Source organism: Pristis pectinata, chromosome 11, assembly GCF_009764475.1.
Source record: "Pristis pectinata isolate sPriPec2 chromosome 11, sPriPec2.1.pri, whole genome shotgun sequence".
Taxonomy (NCBI): Eukaryota; Metazoa; Chordata; class Chondrichthyes; order Rhinopristiformes; family Pristidae; genus Pristis; species Pristis pectinata.
Genome location: NC_067415.1, coordinates 1,496,154 through 1,509,992, shown reverse-complemented (window position 1 = coordinate 1,509,992; position 13,839 = coordinate 1,496,154). Strand labels below are relative to the sequence as shown.

General features: G+C 49.7%; 1 protein-coding gene across 1 annotated transcript in view; it reads right to left on the bottom strand.

Moving 5' to 3' along the window:
• slc6a7 (solute carrier family 6 member 7) overlaps positions 1–13,348 on the bottom strand; it is a 50,426-nt gene extending 37,078 nt beyond the window's left edge. The window contains exon 1 of the mRNA XM_052026596.1: positions 13,003–13,348. Within this exon, the coding sequence (XP_051882556.1) occupies positions 13,003–13,086 (84 nt within the window). The 5' untranslated portion in view covers positions 13,087–13,348. The remainder of the gene's footprint in view (positions 1–13,002) is intronic.
• Between the last annotated feature and the right edge of the window lie 491 nt (positions 13,349–13,839).

Here is a 13,839-nt window from a genome sequence, read left to right as displayed (position 1 = left end):
AGGAAATGGAGGGAGGTGGACATTGTGTAGGTAGAAGGGATTTGGTGTCATTAGTTTCATTAGTTCGGTACAACATTGTGGGCCAAAGGGCCTGTTCCTGTGCTGTAGTGTTCTGTGTTCTGATGTGGAGGGCAGGGAGGTTTGCCTTGGTGCATCGAGCTCTCTCAGACCCCATGAGAGTAGCACCACTCACCCCAAGGTGGAGGGATCACCGTGAGTGGGCAGCCAGCAGCCAGGCAGGTAGACACGAGAGCCAGGCTGCCCACAGACGTTTCACACAGAGAGTGGACCGAGCTGGAAACCAATCAGTCAGTCCTGGCAGCTTGTGGGGGGGTTTGGCACAAAGAAACAACCTCCCACGATCCACCTGAACAGGGACAGGCCTCACCCTGTCCCGACAGCAGCTTCGTTTTCCTTGTGGGGAGATATCAGACAGGCTGGGACTGTTCTCCCCGGAGCAGAGGGGGCTGAGGGGGGACCTGATGGAGCTGCATGAAAGTATGAAGGGCACAGAGAGGGGAGAGGGATGGTCAGAGGGTAGGGGTATCCAGAACAAGAGGGTTTAAAGGGGATCTGAGGGGTGAGGTTTTACACAGGGAGAGGTTGATATCTGGAAGGCTCTGCCAGAGGAAGTGATGGAATCAGGTACAGACACCGCGTTTCAGAGGCATTTACACAGGAACAGGCAAGCTGTAGAAGGATACTGTCCTAATGTGGGCAAGTGGGATTAGTGTAGACGGGCAAAAACGTCAGCACGGACGTGGTGGTCTGAAGGGCCTCTGTGCTCTGCCGCTCGATGGCTCTATATGAAGAGCAGTTTGGCACTTCAAACCTCCACCAGGTCACCACTCAGCTCTCACGTTCCCTGACGTTTCCTTTCCAATATTGTTCTTGCGTCAGATTTCCTCAATGCCCTCTGCTCCCAGATGGAGCGCCACTATTCTGGGATGGCGAACGTTGAGCAGGGTTGGGACCACCCTCACTGGGGTGTAGAAGAATGTGAGGTGGTCTTCCTGAAACATCTCAGATCCCGACAGGGATTGGCAGGTTGATGCCCAGGGTGGGAATGTCACCCATTTAGAACGGAGATGGGAAGGATTTCTTCTCCCAAGTAGTTAATTGGGAATTGGTTTATTATGGTCACACATATTGAGATACAGGAGCCTGAGGGCACGTACCACCAGGCTCAAGGACAGCTTCTACCCCACTGTGATAAGACTATTGAACGGTTCCCTTATACAATGAGATGGACTCTGACCTCACAATCTACCTTGTTGTGACCTTGCACCTTATTGCACTGCATTTTCTCTGTAGCTGTGACACTTTACTCTGTACTGTTATTGCTTTTACCTGTACTACATCAATGCACTCTGTACTAACTCAATGTAACTGCACTGTGTAATGAATTGACCTGTACGATTGGTTTGCAAGACAAGTTTTTCGCTGTACCTCAGTACAAGTGACAATAATAAACCAATACCAATACAGTGAAGAGCTCTGTTTGCCTGCCATTCAGACAGATCCTGCCATACACAAGTACATCAAGCTAGTACAAAAGGAAACAAGGTGCAGAACAGCGTTACAGTTAAATCCCTGCGTCAGGACTGCCTTGGTGTTTGTGCGTCTCTGTGCTGTGGGTCTCACAGGAAAGATGTCATCAGTCCTGATCCAGGGTCTTGACCCAAAACACCGACAATTCCTCTCCCCCCACAGACGCTGCTCGACCTGCTGAGTTCCTCCAGCAGAGTGTGTGTTGCGCCAGACTCCTGCGTCTACAGTCTCCCTGATACTGTGACACTGATCTCTGGTGGAAGCTCTGGACGAACACTGGCGCGTTGGGACAGTAAAGAGATTTACACAACACGTGGATCTGGCTAATCCGGATAAAACTGACCGCAGTGGTCGAACCAGCAATAACACAGCATGAAGGAACCCATCTCCCCACTGACCCCTCGGAGGACGGTCTGCATTATGTCGAGTTACAGAGAAAGCAGAGCACAGGGTCAGGGGTAAGCCCAAGGGGGTCCACAAGAGCTTCCTTTCCCATCTTCTCACACTGCTGTCAGAGTTTCCTTGCATTGTCCCCTCCCTGACGACACCTCGAGCACCCCCTGCTCGCTCACGGGGCCATGTGTTCCACGTTTTCACCCGTCTGTGGTGGAACCATGACGTTATTCCAGCATCCCAACCCTCCCCGAGCCACACTCACTGTTGGTATTGGGTAAACATTGCTGCCAGGCCGTGCACAGTAAACGCCCATACACGGGGAGAACAACCAGTTCGTCAGGAACCTGGTATGTTTCAATAAGATCACCTCTCACTCGTCCAAACTCTAGTGAGTAGAGCCCCAGCCTGCTTCACCTTTCTCGTAGAACAATTGCATCTCTACAGAACTCTGGTTAGGCTGCATTTAGAGTATTGTGTGCACTTCTGGTCACCTCTCTATAGGAAGGATGTCGAGGCTTTAGAGAGGGTGCAGAGGAGGTTTACTAGGATGCTGCCTGGATTAGAGGGCATGTGCTATCAGGAGAGGCTGGACAAACTTGGGCTCTTTTCTCTGGAGCGGTGGAGGCTGAGGGGTGATCTGTTGCAAGTGTATAAAATGATGGGCATAGATAGGGTGGACAAGCAATATCTTTTTCCCATTATTGAGTGATCCAATACCAGAGGGCATGCATTTAAGGTGAGGGGGGTAGGTTCAGAACAGACGTGAGGGGTACTTTTTTACTGAGAGAGTGGTGGATGCCTGGAATGTGTTGCCTGATAGGGTGGTGGAGGCAAACTCATTGGGGGCTTTTAAGAGGGGCTTGGATGGGCACATGGATGAGAGGAAAATGGAGGGAGATGGGCATTCTGTAGGTAGGAGGGATTAGCTATGTCAGCACAACATTTTGGGCCGAAGGGCCTGTTCTGTGCTGTACTGTTCTATGTTCTATGTAATCCCTCTACACCCAGGATCTCCTTGGTGAATATTTTCCTGTGAAATATTTCCTTTCCCTAAACAGCAGGATCAAAATTGTTCATGTGACTTTAGACATGGTTTGACTGGTGCCTGTAATGTAGGAAAACCTCTTTACTGTTACACTTCCACAAACCAATCAAATTCCTTCCCTATTAACTCAGCTGCTTGCAGCCGATACACAAGGCCCTATAAATCTCAGAGACATGGGAGACAGTAGGGGCTGGAATCTGAAGCAACACACACTCTGCTGCAGGAACGCAGTAGGTCAAGCAGCATCTGTGGGGGAAAGGAAGTGTCGACGTTTTGGTTCAAAACCCTGTACCAGGACCTCGACCCGAAACATCGACAATTCGTCTCTCCCCACAGACGTTGCTTGACCTGCTGAGTTCCAACAGCAGATTGTTTGTGACCCCAAATCTCTTTGTGCTTCAGCCTTTCTCCATTTAACTGGTCTTTGGGTCTTCATTCCAAAATGAATAACTTCATCGCTTAAGAACATAAGAAACAGGAGCAGGAGGAGGCCATCCGGCCCGTCGAGCCTGCTCCACCATTCAATAAGATCATGGCTGATCTGGCCGTGGACTCAGATCCACCTTCCTGCCTTTTCCCCATAACCCTTAATTCCCCTACTGTGCAAAAATCTATCTAACTGTGTCTTAAATATATTTAATGAGGTAGCCTCCACTGCCTCCCTGGGCAGAGAATTCCACAGATTCACTGCTCTCTGGGAAAAGCAGTTTCTCCTCATCTCCATCCTAAATCTACTCCCCCGAATCTTGTCCCCTAGTTGTAGTCAACGTTTCAGCTTGGACACCCTTGAAGGTTGACATTAACTCTGTTTCTCTTCCCACAGACGCTGCCTGGCCAGCTGAGTGTTTTCAGCTTTTGATTTAGATTTCCAGCATCTGCAGTTTTTTTATTTTCACAACTTAGTCCGTATCCAACCCATGGTGTCCCTGCCCCGGGACAGTGTCAGGAGCTTTACTCTGTATGTGACCTATGCTGCACCTTCCAGGGTTAGACAGTGGGTAAGCCAACTCAGAGGATGGTAATCTATCACTGATCTTGAAGTGACAGCTGAGGAATTTGAATTCAAGTAACTAAACAAATCTGGAATTTAAAACATGCCGTCTCAGTAACTAACCATGAAACTACTGGATAGTTTCAAAAACCGATTCACTAAGGTCCTCGAGAGAAGGAAATCTACAAAGACCATGCAGAGATTACTGACAGAAGGTATCAGCTGTGACTCTGGGGCAGGAGGTTTTGGATTCTCAGATAGCATCGAGGCAGCTGAACTCTTAACAGTGACGTACCTTGAGGAATTGAACACATTGGTCCTTTTGGGTGAAGTAACATTCACAGCCTTACGTTGAAGGGTAACAATTCTCCCTGCTATTCTGTCTGATTTTTATCCCCCAACCAACTTCACGATAGGGGGTACAGTGGTGTATAGTTCCCAGTTCCTTGCCATTGATCCAGAGACATGAGTTCAAATCCCACCACAGCAGCTGGGAAATTGAAATTGGAATTGGAATTGGTTTATTATCGTCTCGTGTACCAAGGTCCAGTGAAAAATTTGTGTCACACAGCATTCATACAGATCAATCCACTACACAGTGCAGTGTAGCGCAAGGGAAAACAATAGCAGAATGCAGAATAAAGTGTTACAGTTACAGAGAAAGTGCACTGCAGGCAGACAATAAGGTGCAAGGTCATAATGAGGTAGATTGTGGGGTCAAGGGTCCATCTTATCGTACTAGGGAACTGTTCAATAGTCTTATAACATCAGGACAGAAGCTGTCCTTGAGCCTGGTGGTACGTGCTTTCAGGCTTCTCTATCTTCTGCCCAATGGGAGGGGGGAGAAGAGAGAGTGTCCGGGGTGGGAGGGGTCTTTGATTATGTCGGCTGCTTTACCGAGGCAGCGTCCATGGAGGGGAGGCTGGTTTCTGTGATGTGCTGAGCTGTTTAAATTTTAATTTAAATTCAAATAATTAAACAAAACTTTAAACTTACCAAAGAGCCATTCTCAGTAACAATAACTGTGAAACTACTGGATTGTCTTGAAAACCTGTCTGCTTCACTGACATCTCTCAGAGAAGGAATCCTGTTGTCCTTAACTGGTGTGGCCAACACGTCGCTACAGAGTTACCAAAAGCTGACCCTCAACTACCTCCTCAGTCCAGGGGCATTTAGGGGTGGACAATCAACGTCATCATGGGCAGAGATGTCCTCACCCTGTGAATGGTTTTAAAAAACCCCTGCCCAAGTTGTTGAAGAGGATGGGGGTGGCACAGAGGTAACTGTAGCCAAAACTGAACTGCTGGAGGAACTCTGCGGGTCGAGCAGCATCTGTGGAGGCAGAGGGATGGTCAATGGTTCAGGTCAGGACCTTTTCAACCTGATTCGTCGACAATTCCTTCTCCCCCACAGATGTGGCTCGACCCACTGAGTTCCTCCGGCAGATTGCTCCTGCAGCCTCTTGTAGCTCAGCAGAGGGAACGGTGCTCTGTATCCGACCTACGTATGGGGTCAGGGTAGGGGAGAGGGGGCTCAGGGAGGATCTGAGAGAAAGTTTTCCCCGAGGGTGTTTGGGGAAACGCTGCCTGGAGGAGGAGACCCTCACCGCATTGAAGAATTATCAGGACGAGCCCTTGAATCACAGAGACAGAGAAGGGTTCGGACCAAGTTCTGGGGAATGAGATGAGAGTAGATGGGGAGTCGATGGCCGGTATGGACAGGATGGGCCGAAGAGCCTGTTCCTGTGCTACAGGCAGTCTTTGCCTGGTTGCTCCACCTTCACTTTCTCACACGCCTCACTTGGGTCACACCTCAAATTCCTTAGATCAAAGAAATTCAAGGCAAGTTACTGCAACACGAAATAAAACAGGAAATGCCGCAAATTCCCAGCAGATCAGGCAGCATCAGTCAGGGCTTCACATCACCGTTCTCTCTCTCCACAGATGCTGCCTGATCTGCTGTGTGCTCCCTGCATTTTCTGCTTTTACTTTCGTTGGTAGCTTTGCCCTGTGCGACGCTGGTTTGAGCTGGAGACAGGGTTGTACCTGGTAACGTGTCACCGGCCTCCTGAACAGATGGCAGCTGATGGAGAAGTGCTTGGATTTGCACACCAGCCCGACAGCTGTTGGGCTCATTTCTTTAGGTCTTGTGATGACACACAGAAGACACAAAAGCCTGAAAGCACGTACCACCGGGCTCAAGGACAGCTTCTATCCCACTGTTATCCAATGACGTAGGGGTTAGGAAGCTGTGGGCATGTTATGTTGGTGCTGGAAGCGTGGCGACACTTGCGGGCTGCCCCCAGAACACTCTATGCAAAAGATGCATTTCACTGTGTGTTTCGATGGATATGTGACTAATAAAGATATCTTATCTTATCGGACCCTGGAACGGACCTACCATACACCAAAAGATGCACTCTAGGTCTCCCAATCTACCTCAGCGTGGCCCTTGCACCTTATTGTCTACCTGCACTGCACTTCCTGTAACACTATATTCTGCAGTCTGTTTACCATTTGTACTACCTCGATGTACTTATGTATGGAACTATCTGTCTGGACGGCACAGACAGCTTTTCACTGTGTATCAGTACATGTGACAATAATAAACCAATAATAGGTCTGGATCCGACCCCTGACTGATCCACTGGAGCAGTATGTTAACTGATCACCATGTTACAGGAAAGATCAGATCTTTATTAGTCACATGTACATCGAAACACACAATGAAATTTAGCTTTTGCGTAGAGTGTTCTGGGGGCAGCCCGCAAGTGTTGCCACGCTTCCAGCGCCAACATAGCATGCCCACAACTTCCTCACCCATATGTCATTGTAATGTGGGAGGAAACCGGAGCTCCCGGAGGAAACCCACGCAGACATGGGGTGAACATACAAACTCCTTACAGACAGCGGCCGGAATTGAACCCGGGTCCCTGGCGCTGTAATAATGTTACGCTAACTGCTACACTACCGTGCCTGCACAGGAGATTTACTGGGATGTTCCCAAGACTGGAAACTTGTAACCGTGAGGACAGATCGGAGAGAACAGGGTTGACAAGAGGAGAGTTATTTGAGGAGTATGGAATTAAGATCACTATTTCCCTTTGTGTTGGGTACTAAACCAGGCAGAGATTTACAGTACGTGGAAGAACAAGAGCACACCGGAATTCACCACCTGTCAGGGTGGGGGAGGCAGGAAGCCTCCCCACACACAGTCCTGGGATGTGGACTTGTAGAGCTGTGACCAGCTGGGACCAGTGCTGGGAGATGTGGTCTTTCTTGACCAGCACAGACTCGATGGGCCAAAGGGCCTCCTTCTGTGTTGTAACCTCCCCGTGACTGAGCTGTGCAATGAGGTCAAGAGGGTTGAGAGCTTCAAGTTCATAGGAGTGAACATCACCAACAGCCTGTCCTGGTCCAACCATGTAGACGACACGGCCAAGAAAGCCCACCTGCGCCTCTACTTCCTCAGGAGGCTAAAGAAATTTGGCACGTCCCTTTTGACACTCACCAACTTTTATCGATGCCCCATAGAAAGCATCCTATCTCTATGCATCACAGCTTTGGACGGCAACTGCTCTGCCCGGGACCGCAAGAAACTGCAGAGAGTTGTGGACGCAGCCCAGCGCATCACGGAAACCAGCCTCCCTTCCATGGACTCTGTCTATAACTCTTGCAGCCTTGGTGAAGCAGCCAGCATAATCAAAGACCCCACTCACCCGGGTCATTCTCTCTTCTCTCCTCTCCCATCAGGCAGAAGATACAGGAGCCTGAAAGCACGTCCCACCAGGCTCAAGGACAGCTTCTATCCCACTGTGATAAGACTATTGAACGGTTCCCTTATACGATGAGATGGACTCTTGACCTCACAATCTACCTTGTTATGTCCTTGCATCTTATTGTCTACCTGCAATGCACTTCCTCTGTAGCTGTGACACTTTACTCTGCATTCTGTTATTGGTTTACCCTGTACTACCTCAATGCACTGTGTAATGAATTGACCTGTACGATCAGTATGCAAGACAAGTTTTTCACTGTACCTCGGTACACGTGACAATAATAAACCAATACAACACCCCACCCTGCTCCTGCATCAGGGAGATGTGCTACATTGATGTGTTTCTAAAATTATCTGAACCTCTGGTGCCCTTTACATGCAGAGGGTGTCACCAGCTGACCCATGTGGTTCCAGTGGGAATGTTCCAGCACTACAGCTGGTGTGGTGAGTCCACAGCTTCTCCCCAAGGGAATGCTGCCCCACCACATCAGACAAAACTTCCCCTTCCTCTCCATCCCTCCCTACCCCTCTCTGCAACCTAAAACTACCTCGTTTTCTCTCTTTTCCAGTGTCTTCGACCTGAAACACTGAATGTTTCTCTCCCCACAGACACTGCCTGACCCGCTGAGTGTTTCCAACATTCCCAGTGAGATAGGCTGGGCAATTCAAGAAAATGGACCCATTTGAACATTGCCAGAGGAACCCAGTGGGTCAGGCAGCCGCAGTGGGGGGAAATGGACAGGTCGACGTTTCGGGTCGAGACCCTTCATCCACTGTCTCCAGAGCCACCTCCTTCCAACCTCTGGGATGGAGATCACCATCCTTGGGTTCACTGGCTCTCCGACTTTCCAGGTGCCATCTGTTGATGAATCCAGAGTTCCTCCATCTCCCTGCATCCATGATTCTTTCATATATCTGACAGGTTTTGTGTGTCTTCTTCCATGAAGACAGATGCAAAGTCATTGTTTAGTTCCTCTGCCATTTCCTCAACCCCCTTTGTAAATCCACCCCCCCCCCACCAACTCCAAGACCAGTATAACCGGTGTCTTGTAAAGATGCAACGTAACGTCCCAACTTTTATATTCTGCGCCCTGACCCACGAAGGCAAGAGTGGCGTCTTCTTCAGCTGTGCTGTCACTTTCAGGGGACTGGACTTGTACCCCGTGGTCTCCCTGTTTATCAACATTTCGTAGTGCCCTCACATTAACTTTATGTCCTACCCTTATTTGACCTTCTAATGTGCATCACCTCACACTTATCTGGATTAAATTCCACCTGCCAACGCTCTGTCCAACTTTCCATCTGATCCCTATCCCACTGTGGCCTTAGACAGCCTTCCCCACTCTCCACAACACCACCAACTTTTGTGTCATCTGCAAACTTTCTAATTCTGTCTCCTAAATTCACATCCGAGTCAGTAATACAGATCACAGAAACAAAGGTCCCAGCACTAACATACGTTGCAGTCAGAAAAGCACCCCTCCTCCACCACCGTCTGCCTCCTGTCATGAAGCCATTGGTTCCAATCAGCCAGCTTGCCTTGGATTCCATGTGCTTTAACCTTCTGGATCAGCCCACCATGTGGCACCTTGTCAAATATCCCTTGTCCATGTAGAAAACATCTATCACCCTGCCTTCCTCAACCTCCTCAACCTCCTCAGAAAGCTCGGTCATTAGTGAGAGCCTCTTGCCACTCTCCCATTGTGGGACCTTATCTCAGGTTTCCTAAAATCCATGTAGACGACATCAAGTTCACTGTCCTCATCAACTGACCTTTATACTCCTCAAAAACTTCAGTGGTTAGTCAGACAAAACTTCCTCAACAAATCCATGCTGACTGTCCCTGATTAATCTGTGCCTTTCTAAATTAAGACATCCCATTGCTTAGAATTGATTCCAATAACTTGTGACAACCAAAGTTGAAATAATTGCCTTATAATTACTTGATGGTCCCTGCTTAAACAATGTATAATTTCCTCATCATGACGTACACTTCATCCAGGTCTGGGAATAATTCACCTTCAACATCACTAAACCCCCTAACAATTCCCGTACCATGTTCATCATACGGAAGTATACCGTTACTCCCTCACTTACAAAGACGGCTGTAAAGTCTTCGCTCCGCAGATCCTCTGGTTCTACACACACATCACCTTTTGGCCTTCATTGGGACCTACTTCCTACTGTTTTGCTCTCAACAAACTTGCAAGATATCGGCAGCTTTCTTTGACTTCACTTGGCGGGATTTCTGCCTATCTTTAATCTCGCTCCTCGTGTTTTCTCTTTGTTGGATGCTCACTGGCAGATTATATTCAGGTTCCCTGTTTGGTCCAAGTTTACCACCAACACCCTAACCCGGTGGCTCTGAATCTTCCAGTCCGACTCCTTTTCTTTGTGGGAGCACGCTTGCCCTGAATCCCTCAGGTCACCTTCAGGAAGACACTTTGGTCGGCATGTGTGAGTTGGGCTGAAGGGCCTGTTGCTGTGCTGTACAACTACAACTCTGTGCTTTTCTCCCATTGCTCTGGGATCCATTTGTACCTGGAACACACTGTCCGGGGGGGTGGTAGAGGCAGGTACTCTCACAACATCTAAGAAACATCTACACAAGCACTAGAAGCACCGAAGGCTATGGGCCAGTCGTGGGTGAATGGGACGTACAGACATCTACGATGGTCAGCATGGAGGGGAAGGGCCGAAGGACTGTTGCTGTTCGCCTCTGTGACTCTAGTGACCTTCAAGTCACTGTTTCAATTTCACTTTTGCTAAATCAATTACTAGTCTATAAAGTTGGCCTTAGCCTAATTAAGAACATTTACTACTGTTTTGTGTTCCACAACAATTCTCACTCTAAATTAAGATCAGTAACAGAAAATTTCACTCCCACTGATAATCCTTCCAACTGTTCAGCCTCATTCCCTCAATCCACGTTAACACTGGGCTTGCTACATAGTGGCCAGAATGCATTTTTGGGAGTTGTGCTCCCTTTGCCTTTTAAACTGACTGCATCCAGTCCATATTGGGGGAATGTGAGATCTCCTACACAAACTGCCCTGGAGTTTTTCCAGAGCAGAAGGATGACTACAGATGTGCTCTCCTCTCGACATGGTGATCTGGGTGCTCCACCTGGAAAGGCAGAGGAAGCAGATTGAACTGAAGCTCTCAAACCCAGTTGGAGAAATCTTTGAACAGGAAACATTTGCAAGCTGGCGTGAAAGAACTGGAGGGAGAGGGGCAGATTGAAGGGTTCTTCCAAAGACTTAGCCCAGACACCGTAGCTGCAGAGTGACTGACCGCTCCACTGAATGACTCCACAACCACTCAAAGTATTTGAACACATCAGGGCCTGAGCCATGAGCTGAGATTGCCGTCACATCAACAGCTTGCTGCGACTCGTTACCAGATGGGCTTGTGCAGATCTGGGAGATAATGGTGATCACACGCAGACACATGAACAGGAACTGGTGGTTAGACCGGTTTACACTGAGAATTACATCGCCATCCAACAAGACAAACCGTGCCATGCTGCCAACAAGGATTGAGCCGTGTTGTCCAGCCCCACCCTATCGTCAGCAGCCATTAGGAGGTTAGGAGGCCAGTATTCCTCTTTGTGTGATACCTCAGCTTATCACCACGTCTGCCACAGCTCTGCAGAGTGAACGGCCAGCCTGGAGCTCCCACAGCATTGGCCACTCCCACCCAACTGACCTGGGCAGTGACTTCAACTGTAGAAAGCAAGAAACGGAAGCAGGAGGTGGTCATTTGGCCCCTCACACCTACCCTACCACTCAGTAAGAGCCGGGTTGACTTTTTACCACTTTCCTGCAGTAACCCTCTGTCCACAGATTCCCTTAACATCCAAAATTCTATCAGTCTCTCTTGAATGCACTCAGTGATGGAGCTCCCACTGCCCCCTTGGGTAGACAATTCCACATTCACTACTCATTGGGTGAGGACATTTCTTTTCACCTCTTTTCTGAATGGCCAACCCCATATTTGGAGGTTGTGTCTCCTGCTTTGAGACTCCTTATCCAGCGGAAACACCATCCCTGCATCCCAGGAGACACAACCTTCAAATACAGGGTCAGCATTCAGGACACGGGTAAAAGAAGTGGTGGATCTGTGGAATTCTCTAACCAACAGGACACTGGGACCACTGTCGCCTCAGTGAATGGCTGCGTAGACCCTGGGATGAGACCGTCATTATTTCTGGAAGGTGTGTTTACCAAGATAGTTTGGGAAGAGATGAAATGATCCTCATCAAGGTACATCCTGAACGGACGTGGACTCTGCACTGCAGAGTATCAGACATGGACTCTGCGCTCTGGGCTGTTCCCAGGGACTCCCACTTCTGCTGGAGGTTTGTTACCACAATGAGAGAGACACTCTAGTTTGTCCAGAACCTTCCGGTCTTGCAGTGCAAGGGGCTGTCCATAACTGGATGCAGACCAGCGCATTCCAAGGTGCAGACCAAGGTGATGCACTGCAGTGGGGCACTGCTGCCTTAACAGCGCTGTGGGGAGGGGCCACAGTTTAAGGCACTCCCGCCATTTCACTCAGTGGGTGGAAACCAAGGAGTGTACACAAAGGGAAATTGGTCATGTTGATGTAATGTAAAAGGGATGAATGGCTTGTACTGTACACAGAACGGTGACATTTCAATTCAATGTATTGTCAAACTTTAAATTAAAAAAACCTTGCAGGAGGCTCATCTCCCCTCTTCCTCACCTTGCCTCGTCCCCTACCCCCGAGAGCCGGCAAGCTTCGGGTTCAGACCACTGGCCACAGTCGATCCGGTTCTTGGGCTGTCTGGCAAGTCTCAGCAGCTCTGGGTTCTTGTTTCTGCCTGTCTCCCTGGCAAACTTTGACTGAAGGCATCCTTCCTGCCATACCTTGTGGGAGAAGCCTCCACTCACATTCCACAAAGGCAGAACAGTTGGCACCAGGAATCCAAAATCAACAGTGAAAGAGTTCCGAAGAGAAGTCACTGTCGTGGATCATTCGACCTCCCCAGAGGCTGCCTGACCAGAGGAGGATTTTCAGCATTTTCTGCTGTTGTTTCAGTGACTCTCGGATAACATGGGGCTATGTCAGGCTGAACTCTTCCAGCAGCCAACGGGTTTCAAGGTGGGTTTACCCCAGCTCCAACACCCAATCCCAGCCCCAGCACCCGGCCCTATCCCAGCCCCAGCTCCCGATCCCAGTCCTGTCCCCCATCTCAGCTTCAAACCGCCAGCCTCACCTGTGGAGCTCCAGGTGCCTTTACTTCCTGCTCGACACCATCTGTTTTCTTCATATAATTGGGCCATTTTTCGAAGACTCTCATTTAGCACCGGCGGATGTCCCTGCCGCTGACATCCAGGCAGAAACTGCGGTGAAGGTGGAGTCCAGCAGCGAGCAAACTGTCAGCAAACTCCACCCGCTCCGGCCCTGAGACTAGTGGCTCAGCTGTAAAGTGATCTCTCACTTGTCGCCAGGGAGACGGAAAGAAAATACCTGGAGGCCACTGTTTATTGCAGTTGGGACAATGCAGAGGGAGAGAAGGGAAGGGTGTTGCTCTCACGCAAACTCTGCCAGATTAGCTCTGTGTTTGGTGCTGGCAGAACTTCACAATTCAGAGCAGGGAGGCTGAAAACAAAACAGGTCCCAACACAGCCGGGAACCACACAGCAACAGGAGGGGCAGCACAGTCACAGTGCAGGGAACAAAGTCCGGACTGGCACTCCCTTTGTTAGATGGAGGGAGGGGCAGTACTGTGGGAGGGGCAGTACTGTGGGAGGGGCAGTACTGTGGGAGGGTCACACTGTGGGAGGGGCAGTACTGTGGGAGGGGCAGTACTGAGGGAGGGTCGCACTGTGGGAGGGGCAGTACTGTGGGAGGGGCAGTACTGAGGGAGGGTCGCACTGTGGGAGGGGCAGTACTGAGGGAGGGTCACACTATGGGAGGGGTAGTACTGAGGGAGGGTCACATTGTGGGGGGGTACCGAGGGAGGGTCACACCGTAGGAGGGATGGTACTGAGGGAGGGTCACACTGTGGGAGGGGCAGTACTGAGGGAGGGTCACACTGTGGGAGGGGCAG